Raw genomic sequence first — 24050 nt, forward strand, 5'->3', positions numbered from 1 at the left:
GATAAAGATGTCAAATAAATCAGAACATTAATATTTTCAAATTCAAATAACAATATTAATAAAAACAAATATTGATTATACTGAAAAACAATAATAATATTAATGTAAAATTTTCATGAAAGACAAATAATAAGATTCATGATGAAAACCAAATAATGATAACAATGACAAACAAAGATATTGAAAAAAGTAATGTCCTCAGTCATTTTTCATGTTGTTGTATTGTTGATTCTCAGTGGATCAAACATTTAGAACAAGTATCAGTGACTGTGAGCTGAGAGTCTCCAGGTGATTTATCAACTTTCACCATCTGTCAGGACTTCATCATGTGACTTTACTCTGTGACCACTGGAACTTTAAATACAGCAAAGTATAAAACACAACATGAAACAGACTCAAGTCAAAGTAAAGTATCTGATTTTAAAGAGTTTTAAAGTACAGAAACCCAAAAACCCATGTTGTTACAGTTACAGAAGTAAATGGAACCAGCTGCTACTGAAGTTTACAAAGTTTTTAACAGCCGACTAACTGACTGAACAACAGTGAACTAAATACACACTTTTTCTCCTCCGTAGTAAGTCTCATCTCGCTGATATTAATGCCCATTTCTTCCATTTTCTGTTCAATATTTCTACAACGCTCTGACCAGGACAGATTCTCAGCAAGTCTGACTCCCAGTAATCTGATTGGATTCATCTGAAGCAGCTTTTTTATAGAACAGCAGAGGCTCCAGCTCTCAGACAATCTCTTTTTCTTTCTAATTATCTCTGAATGAAAAATGTTTACAGTCATCTTGTTTTCACTGACCCATTTACGCACAGCTTGTAAGTGAACATGTAACACTTGTGCTACCTTAAGATGAGATTCAGCTGAGTAAGATACTATCATGTAATGTTTGTCCATCACAAAGGATGACTGTCTTAAAACAAGGGGCAGATCATTTGTAAAGATATGAAACAGGAGTGGAGCGAGGAGGCCACCCTGTGGCAGCCCACAGTCAGTGTTCCTCCAGTCAGACGAGCAGCCGTGGAAGTAAACTCTCTGTTTTCTATCAGAGAGATAACTCTGTATCAGACACAGAGCTGGAACTGGAAAACCATAATGTCTGAGTTTAGAAACCAACAAATTCAAACTGACGATATCAAAGGAAGAACTGAGGTCCAGGAACGCCACTCCTACTGATTTAGTTTTTTTAAGTTGTTTGCACCAGTGTTTTATCATAGCTGCGAGTGAACGTTGACTCTGAGTGAACAGGTCATTTTCCTCAAAGTACTGTTGAATCTGTTCACTGATCACTGACTCCATGACTCTGCTTAAGACAGGCAGGAAACTAACAGGTCTGCTGTTCTCTGCACTGAGGTTTGCAGCTTTGTTCTGTGGAACTGGGATTATTGTGGATTCTTTCCACTGAGATGGAAAAACACCAGTTAAAAGACATCTGTTCAAAATGTGACATATGGGACCAGAGATGTGCTCAGCTGCAGTTTTCAGCAGTTTAATGTCAATGTTATCTACAATAGCAGAAGCATATTGACTGAGTGACAACGTATTATCTGCCCCAGGAAAAGAGTTGTTACTGAGTGAAGACAAAAGACTTTGAACCTCTTCAAAACCAAGTATCCTAAAACTGAGAGAGCAGTGTTTGTCTTTCATGATTATCTTTTCTATAAGAGAACATGACAAAGACAGGCTTTCGTTTCTAACCAAAACAGACTGTAACTCCTTAGTTTTATTGATATAATATTGATTCAAGTAACTGGCGATATCAGCTGCTTCAGTGATTGGACGTCCTTCAGATTCAATGTTGATCTCTGGAGAAAGAAATGAGTTTTGTCCCATTATATCTTTAAATGTTTGATATTGTTTCTTAACATCACCATCAGCCTCTCTGAGTCTTTGTTGAAAATATTCATTCTTTTTCTTCATGTTTGTTTCAGTAACAGTTATTTGTAAATCAAGGTACTTCTCCCATTCTTGCGGACTACCTGATTTAATAGCCTTCTCTTTTGCTGCATCTCTTTCTGACATTAAAGACTTTGTCTCACTGTCCATCCACGGTGCATAGTTAGTTTTGACTCTGTACCTCCTCATAGGAGCATGCTTGTCTGCTATTGGGTTAAAGATCTCAGTAAACTTGGACAAAGCAGCCTCAGGGTCTGATTCTTTATAGACACCACCCCAGAGAACCTTCTTAATGTCAGAGATGTATCTGCCTTCATTGAACTCACTGTACGACCTCTGACTGAATATCAAGTATTGAGCTTTAGGGACTGTTCTGTTCACAGTGACAGTGATGAGATGATGATCACTGCAGAGTGAGGGTTCTGAGGTAACCTTAGAGCAACACTTTGGAGCATTTGTGTAGATGTGATCGATACATGTTGTTACCTTTCTGCCGTCTCTAAACTCCTCCCTGGTAGGATCCTTCATGATCTGGGTCAGACCACACACACAGGAGACAAAGTCTATTTTCTCTTTCTGAAGAGAATCTGAGAGCCAGTCAATGTTGAAGTCTCCTATTAGGAAAATGTCTTTGTCCTCCTCAGACACCTTTTGTATCATTGTGCAGATTCTATCCAGGTACCTTTTTTTTGCGCTTGGTGGTCTGTAACAACAACCCACTAACACTGGTTTACCCTCAGACAGCTGGATCTGAAGCCAAATCATCTCTAGACCAGGAAGGTTTAAGTCGTCCCGTCGTTTAACTGGGATCTGACACTGAATGTAGAATGCTACACCTCCTCCGTAAGAGTCTCTGTCCCTCCTGTATAAACTGTAACCTGTGATGTACAGATCTCTGTCCTCAACCCTGGGGTGTAACTTAGTCTCACAAAGAGCCAACACATGTATCTGATCAAGTGTTAATATATCGTAAATGTCATCGGTTTTATTCCTTAGACCATTTATGTTGAGATGAGCTATAGTGAACCGTGTGTCCACAGAGTCCTCAGTGGACTGTGGAACAGCCATAGTTAAAGCAGCTGTAGTTAATGAATGATGAGGAGAACAGCTGAGACAGCAGTCACAGCTTCCTCTGAGGTCTTGGTTGGACAAAGACTTGGAGTTTGAAGGTGGCTCTGTCACTTAGCTGAGGATTCAGTCTCTGTTGATGGAAACTGGTCCAGCAGTGAGACAGAGACAAAGGTTGACTGAAGGTTGGACAGGGAGCTTGAATCTGGATCCTACCTCAGGTCCATCAGCTGTGCACAGACACAGGTCAAAGTTTGAACCTGGACTCCTTCAGTGAGGTTTCCTCTGCTGGTTCCTAAAGCCTTGTGTTCTCTGTGTGGACCTCACAGATCCTCAGGACTCTGAGCTCGGTCTCTGTGTTGTTGAGATGGGAGGGGTGAGTGTAACTCCTCTGTTAGCCTACAGACATTTACATATACATTTGTCTGAAACATGACACTGGTGCTTTTTCCTCATGAGTGTGAAAGTGAAACAAGCTCCATGATGTACAGTGAAACATTTACATGACCATGTTCTTATAATCTACAGGATGATGGACTGTCTCATTGTTCTGAGGGTCCATAGCAACACATTTACTGAGCAGCTGTTTCAGAGACTGTTACAGAGGGTGGAGGTTATTTTACTGAAAACCTCTGAGAAGAGAATCAACCTCTAACAGAGGAGGAGATGGAGGACAGAGAGCCGTCCACAGGCTCAGAGAACAAACCCAAATCTATGTCTTTAACTTTCATCACAGTTTACATTGATCTAAAAACATTAAATACACCTGGTTAGAAATATATGAACTGAGCCAAAATGAGTGGTTCTATCTGTGCTGTTAATGCTCATGAGCAGTTCATCCTGTCAGATATCGTCTGTCATTAATGTAAAATAAAAATCCTCCACTGTGAGTTAGTGGCAGCTACCAAAATAAAATGTGGTCTGTTTGTACTCACCAGTCAAACAGGACTCAGTAGATGTTCAGACTGGATGATCTGCTGACACCAACACTGTTCATTCAGGTGCATCTGCGTTTATTTAACTTACCTGCAGCGTCACCTGTTCACCCCGCCCCACAGCTACTGGTCCTGCTGATGCCAGATACTATCAACATTTTAGAGGGACTTTACATTTCATCTGACTAGCACCCTTCGTTACAGGTCTGAGTGAAAAACCAACCAGACAGGAAATGGATCATATCACAGCACTACTTCAATCACACACTCACATCAGAGTGCTGTCAATCCAAAGGTCATTAACACTGGGTTAGATTTCTTCACCTTTTAAATAAAACCCAGGACTGATCAAACCCTCCGGGCCAGGACCTTCCTCAGGTCAGAGTGTCTGATGATAATTGATGAAACATTCAAGGGTCTTGGTTCACAACTGATGATATGTCCTAAGGTTTCAACTCAAATGCTTTAGCAGGGATTTGTACAGTGTATCTCTGTTAGTCTGTAGTTTCCTGTGACGTCCTTCTCTGTGTAGGTTTGTTTAGATATTTACATATATATTTGTCTGAAACATGACACCAGTGTTTGTTCCTCCTCAATGTGAAACTGAAACAAGCTCCATGATATACAGTGACACACTAACATGAGCTTGTCTTTATAATGTCAATGAACAGTAGAGACATCAGTAGAGACAAACAGGGTGGAGACCATTTTACTGAAAACCTCTGAGAAGAGAATCAACCTCTAACAGAGGAGGAGATGGAGGACAGAGAGCCGTCCACAGGCTCAGAGAACAAACCCAAATCTATGTCTTTAACTTTCATCACAGTTTACATTGATCTAAAAACATTAAATACACCAGGATAGAAATGCATGATGAAGTGAATGTCTGTCAGTGTTACACTCAGTGTCAGGTCTCCTCCTCATCCTGTAGAATCATGTACTGATAATACTCCTGTACTTTTACTACAGTAAAGTTCTGACTGCAAGATTTCTACACTGTGGTATCACCAGTTTACTGAGGCTTAGAGTCAGTTTAATGTTAGTTTGAACTCACCTGTCCAACAGTGTCACCTGAGAGAGACAAACACAGAGTGGATTTTATCAGCTGACTTTATTTAATCAGCTGCTTTTATCTTCCACATCAGTATCTGCCTCTTCACAGTAACAGCCGATTGTTCTGGATGATTGTTATAGACACAACAGCAGGTGTATGGTAGCCACTTAAAGGGGATAGAAAAAACACAGAGGAAGGCAACAACACAAATGCTCATGAATTATTTAGAACAAAACAGACAAAAAACAAAATAGAATAGAATCCAGACTTAAGATAAAACCAGACTGTACAATGTTCTGTTTAAACACTGTACAGTGAGATCAGTTAAATAATATGATAATATAGTCTAATACACAGAACTTACTGCTGATTGCTGTTTTCAGTTCATCGGGACTTTTAATGTTAAAGACAAACACTTAGTTTTGAAGCAAACTGAAAACTAGAGTTTGTTTACCTCCACTGACCAGTCCAGCTGCTGCCCACTGATGTTAACAGCTGGTCTGTGTTGGTCAGGGAGGAAGTCATTTGTAATCTTTCTCAAATAATCATATCCTGTTTCTAACAAACTGGACTCAAACACTTCCACAATGTGAAAGTGCCTGTTGGTCTCTGTGTAGAGGAGGTGGAGACTCAGACTCAGAGACAGTGACTGAGACTGAACGAGACCAGAGTTTATTTCCAGTGTGTTCACAGATGGAAGGAGCTGAGACAAAGTTCAGGACAAAAACAACAAATCTAACAGGACAGTGACCAGGACGGAAGCTGAGACAATCAAAGACAACACAAATCCAATCTGTTGATCCACAGGAGGAAACAGGTTCTCTGCTGATGATGATGTTCTCTGATAGAACCATTGAAGAACAGCTTTAATCTACAACATGAGCAACATTCAAATAGCAGTGCATCTGTGAAGTTGGGTTATGTTGGCAGCAGGCTAAGCAGAGTATTCCAGATGTCCCTCTACCCAGCATCATTGTACAGCTCTGGGCCTCATGAGACATGTAATCTCTCCAGGGCGTTCAAGGTCTGCCTCGAGGTCTCCTCCCAGTTGGATATGCCTGAGAAAACCTCTGATGTCAGGGGCCCAGGAAGATCCTGATCGAATGCCCGACCCACCTTAATTGGCTTCTTTCAATATGGAGGAGCAGCAGCTCTCCTCTGAGCTCCTCACCCTGTCTCTGAGGCTAAGTCCAGACACCCTGCAGAGAAAACTCAGCTGATTCTATCTTGTAGCATGTTGTTCCACAGAAGCTCTGTAACTTCTCCTTTAAACTGAGAATCTGATCTCCAGAAGTTCTCAACTAAAACTTAGCTTTCCTCATGACAACAAGCAGACTGGACTGTAACCTGGCCACAGCTGAAGCCCAGGACAGTCTTTGGACCCTGGTAGAGGGTGGGCGGTGGCGAACACGTCGAGCAGTTTTAATCTGAGCTACTTGAAGTTTACTGAGATCCTTTATTTTGGCTGCAGACGTCAGGACTGAACAGTACTCACGACTAGATAACACTGATGACCCAGATACACTTTTCATGGCCTCTTGGGAAACAACAGTAGAACACATCCTGTTGATGACGACACCTGTTTCCATTTTATAAACGATACTGTGAATACACAGGGACCAGGATGGATGTTGGTGCAGTCTGACTCCCAGTAACCTGCTCCGATCACTGTAATGCAGACTGGAGTCTTGTACAGGGAGGCAAAGCTGGGGACTGTTAGATAATCTCTGTCTGTTACGACCTTTGACACTGGTAGAGTCAAAGGTTAAATTTTTATTATTGTTCATGTTTGTTTTCACAGTGACACCAACAAGATGATGATCACTACAACCTGAGGCTGCTGAGGTAAAATTAAAGCAAAGCTCTGGAATATTTGTGTAGATGTGATCAATACACGTTGATGTCCTATGTCCAGATGAGTTATTTGTCACCCTGGTAGGACGGGTCATGACCTGGGTCAGACCAGACCCATAGGAGACAGAAGCTATTCTCCTCTTCAGATATGAATCTGACAGCCAGTCAATGTTAAAGTCTCCCAGGAGGAAAAGTCTCTTTTCTTCCTCAGACACCTTCTTCATTGTTTCACAGATTTCATCCAGGTACTTTTTTTTTGCGCTTGGTGGTCTGTAACAACAACCCACTAACACTGGTTTACCATCGGGCAGCTGGATCTGAAGCCAAATCATCTCTAGACCAGGAAGGTTTAAGTCGTCCCGTCGTTTAACTGGGATCTTGTTCTGAATGTAGAACGCTACACCTCCACTAGATTTCTTTCTGTCCTCTCTGTCCTTGTAAAAACTGTAACCTCTGATATCCAGGTCTCTGTCATCAACATTTGAGTCTAGCCGAGTCTCACAGAGAGCCAACACATGTATCTGATGAAGTGTTAATATATGATAGATGTAAACAGTTTTATTCCTTAGACCATTTATGTTAAGATGAGCTATAGTGAACCGTGTGTCCACAGAGTCCTCAGTGGACTGTGGAACAGCCATAGCCACAGCTGAGACAGCAGTCACAGCTTCCTCTGAGGTCTTGGTTGGACAAAGACTTGGAGTTTGAAGGTGGCTCTGTCACTTAGCTGAGGATTCAGTCTCTGTTGATGGAAACTGGTCCAGCAGTGAGGCAGAGACAAAGGTTGACTGAAGGTTGGACAGGGAGCTTGAATCTGGATCCTACCTCAGGTCCATCAGCTGTGCACAGACACAGGTCAAAGTCTGAACCTGGACTCCTTCAGTGAGGTTTCCTCTGCTGGTTCCTAAAGCCCTGTGTTCTCTGTGTGGACCTCACAGATCCTCAGGACTCTGAGCTCGGTCTCTGTGTTGTTGAGATGGGAGGGGTGAGTGTAACTCCTCTGTTAGCCTACAGACATTTACATATACATTTGTCTGAAACATGACACTGGTGCTTTTTCCTCATGAGTGTGAAAGTGAAACAAGCTCCATGATGTACAGTGAAACATTTACATGACCATGTTCTTATAATCTACAGGATGATGGACTGTCTCATTGTTCTGAGGGTCCATAGCAACACATTTACTGAGCAGCTGTTTCAGAGACTGTTACAGAGGGTGGAGGTTATTTTACTGAAAACCTCTGAGAAGAGAATCAACCTCTAACAGAGGAGGAGATGGAGGACAGAGAGCCGTCCACAGGCTCAGAGAACAAACCCAAATCTATGTCTTTAACTTTCATCACAGTTTACATTGATCTAAAAACATTAAATACACCTGGTTAGAAATATATGAACTGAGCCAAAATGAGTGGTTCTATCTGTGCTGTTAATGCTCATGAGCAGTTCATCCTGTCAGATATCATCTGTCATTAATGTAAAATAAAAAGTCCTCCACTGTGAGTTAGTGGCAGCTACCAAAATAAAATGTGGTCTGTTTGTACTCACCAGTCAAACAGGACTCAGTAGATGTTCAGACTGGATGATCTGCTGACACCAACACTGTTCATTCAGGTGCATCTGCGTTTATTTAACTTACCTGCAGCGTCACCTGTTCACCCCGCCCCACAGCTACTGGTCCTGCTGATGCCATATACTATCAACATTTTAGAGGGACTTTACATTTCATCTGACTAGCACCCTTCGTTACAGGTCTGAGTGAAAAACCAACCAGACAGGAAATGGATCATATCACAGCACTACTTCAAATCACACACTCACATCAGAGTGCTGTCAATCCAAAGGTCATTAACACTGGGTTAGATTTCTTCACCTTTTAAATAAAACCAGACGGAACTCAACAAAAACTGTATAAAACTTCATTAACGTTTACAATGCTTTCAGAACCTGAGGTACTCTGCTCAGTACCAACCAGTGTCTACGGGGACACCTCGCAGGACCTTCCTCAGGTCAGAGTGTCTGATGATAATTGGATGAAACATTCAAGGGTCTTGGTTCACAACTGATGATATGTCCTAAGGTTTCAACTCAAATGCTTTAGCAGGGATTTGTACAGTGTATCTCTGTTAGTCTGTAGTTTCCTGTGACGTCCTTCTCTGTGTAGGTTTGTTTAGATATTTACATATATATTTGTCTGAAACATGACACCAAGTGTTTGTTCCTCCTCAATGTGAAACTGAAACAAGCTCCATGATATACAGTGACACACTAACATGAGCTTGTCTTTATAATGTCAATGAACAGTAGAGACATCAGTAGAGACAAACAGGGTGGAGACCATTTTACTGAAAACCTCTGAGAAGAGAATCAACCTCTAACAGAGGAGGAGATGGAGGACAGAGAGCCGTCCACAGGCTCAGAGAACAAACCCAAATCTATGTCTTTAACTTTCATCACAGTTTACATTGATCTAAAAACATTAAATACACCAGGATAGAAATGCATGATGAAGTGAATGTCTGTCAGTGTTACACTCAGTGTCAGGTCTCCTCCTCATCCTGTAGAATCATGTACTGATAATACTCCTGTACTTTTACTACAGTAAAGTTCTGACTGCAAGATTTCTACACTGTGGTATCACCAGTTTACTGAGGCTTAGAGTCCAGTTTAATGTTAGTTTGAACTCACCTGTCCAACAGTGTCATCCTGAGAGAGACAAACACAGAGTGGATTTTATCAGCTGACTTTATTTAATCAGCTGCTTTTATCTTCCACATCAGTATCTGCCTCTTCACAGTAACAGCCGATTGTTCTGGATGATTGTTATAGACACAACAGTCAGTCTGGTTTTTCCTGCTCCTGGTTTCCAATCGTTATAGTACAATAGTAACATGACACCAGACAAAGGCAGCAATGTAACATCAAAAGTCCCCAATAAATGAATCATAAGAGAAAAACACAAAGAAGTACAGACATAACAAGTAGAACATTAAGTTTATTTACATGTGATGAACCGGAGAGTCTGACATGAATCCAGGTTGATTCTTGGGAATATTCCAGTCTGATGGAATGATGGGACACTCCCCCACCCCAAATCAGGACAGAGGAGAGGATCCGAGGTTATTGGAGACAAGAACAGCGCCCCCTTCAGGAACTTAAACCAGATTCTGAACAGAAAAATGGATGTCTGCCTTTTGAGAAGTGATCTGAATGTGGATCCTTGTATCAGTCCTTTTATATATATGTAGTTTGGAGGTAAGATCCTGTTTTAGGGCCCTTCAGGTTCATCAGTGATTTCAGGAACCTGTGGCCTTATGGAGCGCTTCATCTACGTCAGAGGTCAGAAGTCAGAGCTGGGAGTAATGTCACCTCTGAGTTGATGGTGTTCTAGTTTAGAAGTTGGGAAAACATGGACGCTCACAGGAGGCTCGTTTTGATTGATTTGACCTGGAACTGGAACGTAGCATTAACTTCACTGGTTATTCAGAACTTTTAATTCAGTTTTATTTATGTAGCGCAGAATCACAACAGAAGATATGAATCCATACTGAGAGAGAGAGAAGCTCAGTCAGTCTAGGTCTATAGCAGCAGAGCTAATGGTTCAAGCCTGTTGTCAGAGAGGTCGTCTGTATACAGGAACAACAGAGGGGTCGATGACTCTGTTCTTATCTTCACTAACCTAATTTTAACACCTTGAAGGCCTCAGAACACACAGTCTGCTGTGTTATTAACATCTGTCCAAGAGGAGAATGAATCCAGATGTTTGTTGGTTCAGATTTTATTTTACAGCCAAATATCAATAATCAATTTTCTTTTTAGGGTTTTAAAATCTGCACAGCATAAATATCTGTTTTATTCATATAACTGACTCATCTAGTTTTCATTATGAGAAGCACAGGTCTGAGCAGCAGACATGACTTTAGTCCATAAACACTGGATCCTACATTTCCCACAATGCAGCAGTACAGACTCTTTCCTCACAGTTTCTCTGACAGAGCACAGAGAAACAAAACATCCTGTGAAGTGATTTGAGTGTGAACTAACTCCTCCTCCTCCTCCTCCTCCTCTGTGCCCTCCCCAACAATCTGGAATCTGATTGGCTGAGAGAAGTGTGGAACACCCCTCCTCCTCCAGTTTGACCTTTGACCTCCCTCTGGTATCAGTCTGTTTCCCTGTGCTGGTTTGATTCAGTTCAGAGTGGAACGCCTCAGAAACACACACACACACACACACACACACAGTCCAAGTATGGAGGCACATTAGTGTCAAAAACAGCCTGAGCTGCGGATGATTGTTACGATGACGGTTGTTCTCAGTGCTGTTGACTTTTATCGTCGACCCAGTCACATGATGAGAAGTGAAACTGATTCCTGCCTTTACCCTCACCTTCAGCTTTCACCTTCACTTTAAAGGTTCAGTTCACGTCACTGATGAACTTCCATACGTCCATTTAGAGACACCCACAGGAATGAGTGAGGAAACACACTCACACACACACACACACACACACACACACACACTTACACACACACACACACACAGTGGTGCAGCTGTGTCAGTGGTTTTCTGTCCGTCGTTCAGGTAAGATGCTGCTGTCTGTCTGTCTGTCTGTCTGTCTACTCACAGCCTCTTTAATTTCCTCTGCTTATTGAACGTCTCCACATGTGTCTGCAGCTGCAGACGTGAATCATGGGAAACTCTGTGGCTGCTGTTTGTTGACGTGGCGGAGGAGTGAAGCTGCAGAGTTCAGACTCGGACTCTATGTTTCTGTGAAGCTTGAGGTTTTTAATCAGTAACATGTTTAATGACTGAGTCACTGAGGTAAAAGTCTGTGATCATCACTGAACAGGTTTGATTTAACTTTATTTAAACATCACACAGAGACGAGCTGAGGAGAGTGGCTCAGTGCTGATGTGGAGTCATGAAGAGCTGTGTTTGAATGTTGGACTTTGATTCACATCATAAAAGCTTTCAGAGGAATTTTCCCTCCACAGACGTCAGAGCTGAAGCTGAAGCTCCAAAGACAAAACGAATGAGCTGTGAAACATCTCCAGGAGACAGCTGTCCACATATCCATAAACCTATTGATTGATCGGTGACGTCTCTGTCACTCATCAGGAGATGTGAACTGACTCTCTCTCTCTCTCAGTCATGTTGTCCTCGGTCGCCCACTCGCTCCGTCTTGGTTGCCAAGGAAGCAGGCGGTCCATAGCAACTGTCATCTCTGGGAACAAGACGTCCAAGTGAGTCCACATCCCAGTGTCTACCTGAATCCCTGTAACCTGTTGACCTTTGACCTTTGTAAACTGATCCTGCTTCTGTGTTTGTGCAGGTTGGTGAGAGAGAGGCTGAAGAACGAGGTGGAGAAGATGAAGAGTCAGTTCTCAGGGTTCAGACCCAGTCTGGTGGTCTTACAGGTGAGTCAGGTGGTCTTACAGGTGAGTCTTGGTCTTACAGGTGAGTCAGGTGGTCTTACAGGTGAGTCAGGTGGTCATGCATTAACAGATGTGGATCAGTTCTCAGACTGAACCTCATCTCAGCATACTGCTGAGGTGTTAGAGGCCTGCTTGGGTCCTGGTCCTGGTCTCAGTGAGTCTCTCCTGGTTGTCCACCTCCACATGCTGAAACAAACCTGCTGTATTTGCTGCAGCTGCTCCTCCTCCCATGAGCACTGATAAGAAACCTTCAACCCTCCAAACCAAAACCTCAACCTGCAGAGTCACAGGGTCCATCAGGAACCAATCAGGTTCAGTCAGGTTCAGCTGTGGAGGTCGTTACACTCGTTTAGACACAAGTCAGATCCTCAGGTCTTTACACTCACATGTTCAGAAACATTAGAGTAAAACCTCAGAGAACTGATCCCAGTTCAGCTCTGGGTTTAATTATTGATCCCAGAAGAACTGAATGATCAGGACAAGTCTTCAATGTGAAGAAAAGACTCCACTCAGTTCACTTAGTCCTGAACCTTTATCAGGTCTTTAACTCACAACATAAGAATCATAAAACTGTTTCTGTTCTATTATCATCATTTCTACTCTGCAGATTTTATTTGAATAAAAGTCACAGGTTTTTATTTATTTCCATTGTTCCTGAGGTTAAAGGACACAAACATTAAACATCTGTTGATCTGAACCATCCAGGTCTGAACTGGACTATAATGATCATGTTTTCTTCTGTGAACTTTAAACACCAGGTGACGTTATTATTACTGTCGAGTCCTTAGGAGTCAGGATGTCAGAAGAGATAAAGAGGCTGAGCAGGTTTCAGGTGGATCAGTGGGTCAAACACAGGATCTGATCTGATGTTCAGGTCTCTGCTCTGAACCTGATCCTGATCTGATCTGATGTTCAGGTCTCTGCTCTGAACCTGATCCTGATCTGATCTGATGTTCAGGTCTCTGCTCTGAACCTGAACCTGATCCTGATCTGATCTGATGTTCAGGTCTCTGCTCTGAACCTGATCCTGATCCTGATCTGATCTGATGTTCAGGTCTCTGCTCTGAACCTGATCCTGATCCTGATCTGATCTGATGTTCAGGTCTCTGCTCTGAACCTGATCCTGATCCTGATCTGATCTGATGTTCAGGTCTCTGCTCTGAACCTGATCCTGATCTGATCTGATGTTCAGGTCTCTGCTCTGAACCTGATCCTGATCCTGATCTGATCTGATGTTCAGGTCTCTGCTCTGATCCTGATCCTGATCTGATCTGATGTTCAGGTCTCTGCTCTGAACCTGATCCTGATCTGATCTGATGTTCAGGTCTCTGCTCTGAACCTGAACCTGATCCTGATCTGATCTGATGTTCAGGTCTCTGCTCTGAACCTGATCCTGATCCTGATCTGATCTGATGTTCAGGTCTCTGCTCTGAACCTGATCCTGATCTGATCTGATGTTCAGGTCTCTGCTCTGAACCTGATCCTGATCCTGATCTGATCTGATGTTCAGGTCTCTGCTCTGATCCTGATCCTGATCTGATCTGATGTTCAGGTCTCTGCTCTGTCACGTGACTGATGTAAAGGTGTTGATCTGTGTTTCAGGTGGGAGACAGAGACGACTCCAACCTGTACATCAGCACCAAACTGAAGGCTGCAGCTGAGGTGAGACAACACCTTCCTGAGGAAATGACTCAGTCCTTTCAAAATAAAAGTTTAATGTGTCAGTTTCCTGTCTGCAGATTGGAATCGATGCGAAACACGTGAGGCTCCCGAACACAGCGACGCAGGACGAGGTCTGAGATGAACTCACTGCTTTAATGTCTCTGATTCAGCAGCAGAGAGGACAGGTCCAGGTCTGACCACTTCCTGTTTCCTGTCGTCCTCCAGGTCCTGCGGAGCATCATGTCTATCAACGAGAACCTGTCGGTCCACGGTCTGATCGTTCAGCTCCCTCTGGACTCTGTGAACCACATCAACAACGAACTCGTCACTAACGCCGTGTCCCCAGAGAAGGACGTGGACGGGTTAGTCCTCACAGGAAGTTTAGTTTGTCCTGTGGTCTCCTGATTTTAACCAAGTGTGTGTGTGTGTGTGTGTGTGTGTGTGTGTGTGTGTGTGCAGTCTGAGTTGTATAAATGCAGGGAAGTTGTCTCGAGGTGACCTGAGCGACTGTTTCATCCCCTGCACTCCCAGCGGCTGCATGGAGCTCATCAGACAGACAGGTCACACACTGCAAAAATTAAAAAAAACAACACTGAGCGTCATGTGACTCTCTGATCACCTGTCGAGATGATGTCACACACACGTCTCACCTGTGACTTCCTGTTCCTATGCAGGTGTGTCTGTGGCGGGGAAACACGCGGTCGTGATCGGTCGCAGTAAAATCGTCGGCGCTCCAATGCACGACCTGCTGCTGTGGAACCACGCCACCGTGACCACCTGTCACTCAAAGACACCTGACCTACCTGAACAGGTGACATCACACACCTGAGTCCTGATGATGATGATGATGATGATGATGATGTTCCTGTGTGTGGTGATGCGTTTCCTGTGTGTCCTCAGGTGAGCAGGGCTGATATCCTGGTGGTGGGAGCAGGTAGAGCAGAGATGGTGAGAGGAGAGTGGGTGAAGGAGGGAGCAGTGGTGATCGACTGTGGAATCAACCACATACCAGGTACACACTGATACTACACACTGATACACACTGACACTAATGACGTCACCTGTGAGTGTGACCTTTGACCTCTGTGACAGATGAGACGAGGGTGAGTGGTAAGCGGGTGGTCGGAGACGTTCACTACACCTCAGCCAATCAGAGAGCAGGATTCATCACACCTGTTCCAGGAGGGGTGGGGCCGATGACGGTGGCCATGCTCATGGAGGTGAGGTGATTTATTGAAGCTGAAGGTAAACTAAACATGAACTCGTCTCCTCAGGCTTTAATTAATGATCACACTCATTAAGTTTGAATCAGGAACAGAACTGTGTGTTGCTCACAGCTGATTGGTCAGCAGTCACCCAATCAGGACTCAGTAAAGCCTCAGTAGAGCAGTGATGACTGTGGTGTTGGTTTCAGAACACGGTGCAGAGCGCTCAGCGTTTCCTCCTCAACAATCAGTCGAGGACGTGAAACATTCAACTGAACCAGCGAGGGAACTCAGAGGTACGAAACCAAACAACACACACCTGAGCTTCACTTTGTTTGTTTGTTTATTTATTTATTTATCTGAGCTGCATCTGAAGTTTCAGTTTTGAGCATCACGTCTCAGTTTCAGTCAAAACCACAGGTTTTATCTTTTGTTCCCCATCAGTCATGGTAATAATGAGACATAGTGTTGCCCCCTGCTGGTCACAGTCTGTGTGTGTTTACCTGCAGACAGACAACTGTGGACAAGTGTGGACAGGTGTGGACAGGTGTGAAGAGGAGGATGTTGGTGGCTCTGACACACAGACGATGATCTTCTTCTTCTTCTTCTTCTTTTATGTGTTTCCTCTTCTGTCCATTTTCTGACATAAGTTTTTTTCTCTCAGTCTGACAGAAATCTTTATTCCTCTCTTCATTGTCAGAGTTTGTTCAGATGTCACTCACAGTTCATCCATTAAAACGTGGAGAGAACAGATGTTTTTCTGGCTGATTCCTGCAGTGATAAAAACAGATCCTGGACCTGCTCTGCTTGAACCTGGTTTTATCAGTGTTCAGATAATTAAACAGAAAACTTGTAAAACAATGTGAGAGATGAACAGAGGAGGTTTGATGGAGAAATCTCACCTTCACTTTTTAATTCTGATGTTTTCTGTTTCTCTTCAAACAGATCGATGATGTTTGATTTTCTCTTTGTTTAATTCATTAACGTCCAGCAGCTTTAATTAAAACCTCTTGTTAGAACTGCAGCAGCTCATTACAATGTCCGCCGCCCCCTGATGGTCGTCATGGTGATGATGGAGCAGAGGAGGAGGTCACGTTATGCAGCATAGAGAGGACGTTCCCTCAGGAGACTGATGGTCGGGTCATGACCTCAGCTGTGTTGTTAATAGTGTAACCATGACGACGGTTCACCTGCTGTTTTCAGGGCGATACCTCAGGGCACGCTCCTATTGGTCGATCAGGATGAAGAATAAACAGCCCACGACCTTTAACCCCTCCAGAACAGAAGGGAGTCAGAGGTCATGGAAACGTGATCAAGTATCTGATCAGTGTATTGATTATTGATCCTGTCCAACTCATGTAAATGTTGTTAGAATTATTGTAATGTGATTAATGTCTGGTTTCATTAGAATCATGTGACTCTGTTTCCTGTCTGTTCTCTGTGCTGTAACATCAATTTAATAAAGTTTGATTGAATCACACTTCAGTTAATGAAGTCTCTGAGTCTCAGGCCTGATCAGACCTGGTCCAGGTCTCTGACCAAACAGAGAAGTCTGAAGGTTCAGAGACGAGGCAGCTTAGAGGTCTGAACACAAACATGGTCTGACTAGGATAGTCTGTCATTAATTAAGTTGATTGATGAGTCAGTTTGATCGGTTCCTGAAATAACTTCACACACAGATGCAGCTGAGGAGTTTTATTTCTTTAATGTTCAGAGTTTTAGCACAAAATGTTCAATATCAATATATCAATCAATATGTTTATGGTCACATTTATTTTTACATGTTGGAGTCATTCTGACATGAACTCAAGTTTAATCCTGAAAATCTGTTTTTTAAACTAAACATTTAAAACTGATTCAAACAAAACTGAGTCAAATTTATTGAAAACGTTCACAGAAACATGTTGAATCCAGAATGAGCTGAAATAAACTGATCGATCACAAATACTTTTTAAAAATCACCTTGTTCTTTTCAGGAGACATTTTGCCCTGAGCTGTGACTGTCAGGTAGATTTTACTTGAAGACAAATTTACGCCTCGTTTCCACACAGCTGTTCATTGCTGTGGGAACCTTCATGACCGCCAATGTGTTTGTCAACCTTCTTCCATTTTTCTTGGTTCAGGATTCGCCTCGTGTACGTTGGAAACTTTTGTGGTGGATTTCAGACTGTATGAACTGTACGTTACACAGCTAATGTGCTACAGATGTTAGCTTAATATGCCATCAAAAAGTTAGCTAATTAGTTTTTATGCTAACTTACTGTGGCACGTGACTGTATGAACTATGTGCCACAGGCTGTGCTAGCTGTGTAACGTACAGAGCAGATGCACATTGGTTCATATGTTGTGTTATATGTCAAAATATTTCATAACCTCCCCTGAACACTAGGGGGTGTACTCTATGGAAACATGAAGCTTAAACCTACAGTAACTGTTTGTTTGTTTGTTTGTCCTCCAGGCTGTGAACACAACATGTGTTGTGGTGTTTGACTCTGATGAATCTGAGTCCAGTATTCCCTCTGTTTTAACTCTGTTTGGTCTCCTCTACCTCCTCAGAGCTTTTATTCTGAAAACAGGAAATGTGCTGCAAAAACAAAACTAGGAGCCAAAAGATGCTGAAAAGGAAGATCAGCAGAGATTGTCCTGTGAGTTTATAAAAATACTGGCTTTAGCTGCTTTAAACATCGCATGAATGACTTATTTGATGGGCAGAGCTCTTGCTGCCTGTAAGGCACAGCTCAGGGCAAAGTGTCCACCTTCCATCTCCTCTGATCTGAAACTGGCAGTCAGGCTCTGCAGCCCTGTGGTTCCGAGCCACTCTGCTGTTCCCTGGTCAGCTGATCCACGGCAGCGTTCATGGCGACTCGGACCAGAGAGCGAGCTGTCTGAAGCAGCTGCTGTTCCCTGTGGTCGAAGCTGAGCAGAAGGAGGAGGTGGTTCTGGTTCTCTGAGGAGGGGCTGCCCTCCCAGTCCCCCTCCTCATCTTCATCCTCCAGAGAGACGTCATCTGGAGGAACCACCTCGATCCAGATGGAGGGTCCGTTCATTGATGGTTGAAGAGGCTGGGAGGCAGCTTGATTTGTCTTCTCCTCAGGTGGAACAGTCCTGGCTGGGAGATGGTCGTTGAGGTCCTGGTCCACTTTGGTGGAGAAAACCTCAATCAGGTCTTCAGCAGGAACCTTGTGTGTGTCTGCGGCAACTTCGACGACCTTGCTGTCCGTTTGGATTGTGTCTGATCTGTCAGCGGTCAGATCCTCTGTGACGTCTGGTGGTGATTCGTCCGGACTCTCTGCTGCAGCTCTGTCTTCAGTTGACCGGTCGTCCATCTCAGCTGTGACTGCCACAGTCTCTGGACTTAGATTGGTCCCGTCTCTCTGGAGTTTGTCAGGCAAACACGGAGCCTCCTTGATCCTCGTCGTGTCCTCCATGTTCTCCAGAGTCAGACCTGATGACCTGCTCCTCCCTTCCTCTGAAGAACCTTCTCAGTTTGTTCTGGAAAGTCAGAGATGGTTCCTCTGCATCTGTCTTCTGCTCCTGAGTCCAGACTTTGGAGGAAATCCTGAACCTCATGTTGAACCTTCTCCTCCCTGCAGTGTCCACCTCTAGATTTTGCTGGTTCTCCTTCTTTTGCCTCCTGATACAAACAACCACTGAGGAGAACCTCCTCCACCACCTACGTCGGTTTAAATTCCTGTTCCTGATGCCATCATCCTCACCTGTGTCGTCACAGCGCCCCCTGCTGCTCTCTGCCTTTACTTCAGGTAAAATCTCCTCCTCCACATCATGTCCTTCTGTCAGCTCAGTGGTTTCACTCTCTGAGTTTTTCAGGGAGTATTCATCTCTGTCTGTGTTAGTCTGAGCCTCAGGTCTGTCCTCCCCGACACTCCTGGTCCTGGTTTTTCCGAGCAGCAGCCTTGGGGGACCCGTCAGCTTCCTCTTCAAACCAACTTTCTCTGCTTGCTGGACATCCTCTCCATCCTCTGTTGCCATGGTGAAGCTCAACGGTTTTTATTCTTCCTGAAGGTGTTTCACCCGCCGATGAACCGTCTGCTGCCGAGAACCTGCAGACCAGAGACCAAAGACCAGCAGCAGGTTAGAGACTGGTGATTTATGACAGATATTACCAAACTGAAGCTGAACCATGTCACCACCATGTCATCTGTTAATGAGAAGAAAAAGTTTTTAGTTTTTTAGTTTTTATTTTATTTGTCCAGAGGTTAAAGCTTCAGTTAAATATGTAAATAAAAATAAAGTTCTGACATGTGGACTGAAACATGACCAACCAGCAGAATTATAATAAAACTGTTCTAATTTATTAAATCACAGAATCTCAGACATTAAAATGAGGTAGAACAAAGTTTAATGGATCTGAGTTCAGGTCAAAATTAAAGAGAAAAAAGTTAAAGTAATGTTAAAGTAAATTGCAATAATTTATATACAGGTTTATATTGAGATATCAGAGTTAAACTCAGCAGGTAAATACTGAAACACAAACTCTGACAAAAAGCTTTTCTCAGATGTTTCACAGAAATCAAGCCTGTAAAGTCTGTAAATCCACAGAGATCCTCAGCTCTGCCATCGTTCATCAGTTTAATAAATAAACTGCTCAGTTTCCTTCACTTAAAGGCTGAAAACAGATCTTTAAAATCAACAGGAGGAAAGATTTCAGCTGATCTGTGTCTGTTTCTCTCTAATCTCTGATTCTGTCTCTGTAAAATCTCTGACAGTGAAGACATGCAGCTTCCTCCAAACTCATTCACAAACAGCAGCAGTGATGATGTCATCAGCCACGCATTGATGATGTCATCAGACGGCTGCAGCAGGTGATTGTGCAGAGGTGAATTAAAAATGAAAGCTCACCTGAACGTGGATCTTGGTCCTGATCAGATCTGAGTCTGAGACAGAGACGAGAGGAAACACCGTGTCGATCTCTGCTGCCGCCGCTGAACCGCCCCAGTTTCCATAGTAACCACACTGAGTGGCGTTTTGTTTTAGTGAAGCTGCTTCTTCAATATGGTGGTAGGAGGGAGGGGGAGGGAGAGATGTCCCCCCGGGGGAGAAGAACAGAAACAGGATTTGGTTTTATTTCCCATAATGAGTTTCTGCTCCACAGAAAACCACAGAGAAGAAGTCACCATTAGAAACACAAGACCTGGAGTTTAGTCTTTACAGACACACAACGAGACGCAACGACCAGAGACACAACGAGACACAACAAGACACAACGAGACACAACAAGACACAATGAGACAAGATGACCAGAGACACAACAAGACATGACTACCAGAGACACAACGACCAGAGACACAACAGAGACACAACGACCAGAGACACAACGAGACACAACAAGACACAATGAGACGAGATGACCAGAGACACAACGACCAGAGACACAACGAGACACAATGAGGCGTGACGACCAGAGACACAACTAGACATGACTACCAGAGACACAACGACCAGAGACACAACAATACACAACAACCAAGACACAACGAGACACAACAACCAGAGACACAACGAGACACAATGAGACACAATGAGACACAATGAGATGTGACGAACAGAGACACAACAACCAGAGACACAACAAGACACAATGACACATGACGACCAGAGACACAACGAGACACAACAACCAGAGACACAACGAGACACAATGAGACATGATGACCAGAGACACAACAAGACACAATGAGACACAATGAGACGTGATGACCAGAAACACAGCAACCAGAGACACAACAACCAGAGACACAACAAGACACAATGAGACATGACGACCAGAGACACAACAAGACACAACGACCGGAGACTCAAAGAGACACAACAAGACACAACGACCAGACACAACGAGACACAGCAACCAGAGACACAACGAGATACAATGAGACACAATGAGACGTGGCGAGCAGAGACACAACAAGACACAATGAGACACGACAACCAGAGACACAACAAGACACAGCAACCAGAGACACAACGAGACACAACGACCAGAGACACAACAAGACACAGCAACCAGAGACTCAAAGAGACACAACGACCAGAGACACAACAAGACACAATGAGACATGACAACCAGAGACACAACAAGACACAGCAACCAGAGACTCAAAGAGACACAACGACCAGAGACACAACAAGACACAATGACCAGAGACACAACGACCAGACACAACGAGACACAGCAACCAGAGACACAACGAGATACAACGACCAGAGACACAACGAGACACAATGACCAGAAACACAAGAAGACACATGACCAGAGACACAAAAAGACACAGTGAGACACAACGAGACATGACGACCAGAGACACAATGAGACACAATGACCAGAGACACAACGAGACACGAGACACGACAACCAGAGACACAACAAGACACGACAACCAGACGCAATGAGACACAACAACCAGAGACACAACAAGACACAACAAGACACGATGACAATGAGACACAATGAGACGTGATGACCAGAAACACAGCAACCAGAGACACAACAACCAGAGACACAACGAGACGCAATGACCACGGACACGACAACCAGAGACACAACGAGACACAATGACCAGACACAACAAGACACAACAACCAGAGACACAACGAGACACAACGAGACACAATGAGACATGATGACCAGAGACACAACGAGACACAGCAACCAGAGACACAACGAGATACAACGACCAGAGACACAACGAGACACAACGACCAGAGACAGAACGAGACACAATGACCAGAAACACAAGAAGACACATGACCAGAGACACAACAAGACACAATGAGACACAACGAGACATGACGACCAGAGACACAATGAGACACAACGACCAGAGACACAACGAGACACGAGACACGACAACCAGAGACACAACAAGACACGACGACCAGACACAATGAGACACAACAACCAGAGACACAATGAGACGCAATGACCATGGATACGACAACCAGAGACACAACGAGACACAATGACCAGAGACACAACAAGACACAACAAGACACGACAACCAGAGATACAACAAGACACAACGAGATGCAACGACCAAGGACACGACAACCAGAGACACAATGAGACACAACAACCCGAGACACAATGGCCTCACAGGCTAGCTGTTTCCCCTTGTGTCCAGTCTTTATGCTAAGCTACGTTAACTGTTTCCCCCGTGTACAGTCTTCATGCTAAGCTACGCTAACTCTTTCCCCCTGTCTCCAGTCTTTACGCTAAGCTATGCTAACTGTTTCCCCCTGTGTCCAGTCTTCAAGATTCAAGAAGCTTTATTTATCCTGAGGGAAATTGCTGTGCACCAGTTGCAATACAGAGGTGGAAAAGCAATACAGAGTGAAGAGAGAGTAGGAATAAAGCTATTATAAGGAATATAGGAATAAAGCTAATAAAATAAAGGCTAACATAAAATAGAGCTCCAAACACAGAGACCTCATATCCTCATGTTGTTTTAACTTCTCTCCACAGATTCTTTATTTAATTAATGGAACTGTTCCTTTAATTATTAGGAGGATAATTGAGGGACTGACTGGTGTCTGATGTATTGATCAGTGATCAGTTATTGATCTCCTGCAGCACACTCTGTGTCCTCTGATGTCATTACTTGTTGACATCTATTTTTAAAGGTGTGAAGAAGAAACCTTGGCAGCTTTTGTTTCTATAGCAATGGAGGATAAAAATACATCGATCCGTCCCTAAGCAACAGAAGATCGACCAATCAGATGCTCCGACAGGTGAGAGCCACCGAGACTCTTCCCAGCCACTGTCAGCTTCATTTATGTTTCCTACAATAGTTTTACTGTCTTTGCTGTTGTATGAGAGGTGTTGGAGAGGGATTCTGGGAAATGTAGTGAAGATAATCGATGTTGAGTTTTAAGTCAGAAACATCAGATTTTCAGTCTCCAGGTTACAGAAGATGATTATTTCAAACCCACAAGACGGAGGTGTTGAGGATCATCAGACCTGGTGTTCAGGTTATTCTGGGCATCTGACTCACCAATGAATCATCAAACACCTGAACCTGAACAAACCTCCACCTGCAGCTCAGCAACTCCAACCAAACCTCCGCCAAAAAGACGTAAAAGAAAAAAAACTTTTTTAATCGTAAATTTACAACTTTTTTTAAAATTTCAAAGATTTTGAGAAGTGAAGTAAGGAAGTGAAGGAAGTGATAGAAATAGAGGTAAAACAAGAGTTAAAATTAGTGTTTTCCACCTCTGGACACAGCTGGTGGTGGAAAAAGTGATGACGTTAACTCCCAATGTTTCTTTTAGACTGGTCAGTAAACAGCTGTTAATGCTAACGTTAGCTATGTAGCAATAGAAAAAACTCACATATAGCAACTTATATGTCACATATAGGGATGACTTTTAAGTCATGACATTATGAGAACACAGGGGAATTTTTACATTTATATTTTACACTACGTTTATTCATTCAAATAAAATTTCAAGATCTCAAGATTTCAAGTTGTAATAATGTGACACTGTGATCAGTTTCTGATATTATATAGAAACATGTTCACAATTTACAGAAAATACTAGTAAAAATAAAAGAACATGTACACTGTGTGCATCTGATTTAAACTTTTATTTTGAAGGTCCGCTGTCAGTTGCCTGTGTGGATGCTCAGTTTCTCAGCATGCCTGTGATCTGCTGTCTGTCCGGCTCTCTGCTGACATCTGCAGGTCAGAGTCTGTTACTGCAGCCACAGAGAGGATTTACAGTCAGACTCACCGAGACGCTGTGAAGACTTCACGTCATCATCTGAACTCAAAGGTCTTCTTACTGACTTTCTGAGCCTCAAACTGAGTTTGAAGGAAAACTAGGAGGAAAGAATGGTTTCTGTTTTTGTTTCATGAGGAAAATAAGCCTCTCACCAACTCTGTGATGTGATATGTAAAAGCATGTTAACTTTATTAAAAGG

General features: G+C 43.4%; 2 protein-coding genes across 3 annotated transcripts; one reads left to right on the forward strand and one right to left on the reverse strand.

Annotated features, from left to right (window-relative positions):
• The first annotated feature begins 11067 nt into the window (after positions 1-11067).
• Positions 11068-16592, forward strand: mthfd1a (methylenetetrahydrofolate dehydrogenase (NADP+ dependent) 1a, methenyltetrahydrofolate cyclohydrolase, formyltetrahydrofolate synthetase). 2 transcript variants are annotated; one of them, XM_018686799.2, is made up of 12 exons: positions 11068-11282; positions 11960-12053; positions 12143-12227; positions 13848-13907; positions 13985-14038; positions 14133-14269; positions 14367-14467; positions 14582-14718; positions 14808-14919; positions 15000-15127; positions 15322-15408; positions 15622-16592. In XM_018686799.2, exons 1-11 carry the CDS (start codon positions 11279-11281, stop codon positions 15373-15375), a joined length of 966 nt encoding a protein of 321 aa, XP_018542315.1. In that variant the 5' UTR covers positions 11068-11278; the 3' UTR covers positions 15376-15408; positions 15622-16592. The 2 variants fall into 2 exon arrangements, with proteins under 2 accessions (XP_018542315.1, XP_018542316.1); XM_018686800.2 differs by lacking the exon at positions 11068-11282 and adding an exon at positions 11286-11391.
• Positions 16593-16644: 52 nt separating this feature from the next.
• LOC127142627 (uncharacterized) lies at positions 16645-20056 on the reverse strand. The gene is made up of 2 exons (XM_051071633.1): positions 19973-20056; positions 16645-19173 (listed from the first exon to the last, which is right to left on the reverse strand). The coding sequence occupies exon 2, from the start codon at positions 18538-18540 to the stop codon at positions 17899-17901; it is 642 nt and encodes a 213-aa protein (XP_050927590.1). The 5' UTR covers positions 18541-19173; positions 19973-20056; the 3' UTR covers positions 16645-17898.
• Between the last annotated feature and the right edge of the window lie 3994 nt (positions 20057-24050).

Source organism: Lates calcarifer, linkage group LG7_1 (genome assembly GCF_001640805.2).
Source record: "Lates calcarifer isolate ASB-BC8 linkage group LG7_1, TLL_Latcal_v3, whole genome shotgun sequence".
Classification (NCBI taxonomy): domain Eukaryota; kingdom Metazoa; phylum Chordata; class Actinopteri; family Centropomidae; genus Lates; species Lates calcarifer.

Excerpts from the sequence above, each read along its gene's own strand:
- LOC127142627 (XM_051071633.1), bottom strand. The coding sequence starts at position 18,540 with ATGGAGGACACGACGAGGATCAAGGAGGCTCCGTGTTTGCCTGACAAA.
- mthfd1a (XM_018686799.2), top strand. Across the intron at positions 12,054-12,142 it reads TCTGGGAACAAGACGTCCAA|GTTGGTGAGAGAGAGGCTGA; the intron begins GTGAGTCCACAT and ends GTGTTTGTGCAG. Across the intron at positions 14,270-14,366 it reads CCAGAGAAGGACGTGGACGG|TCTGAGTTGTATAAATGCAG; the intron begins GTTAGTCCTCAC and ends GTGTGTGTGCAG.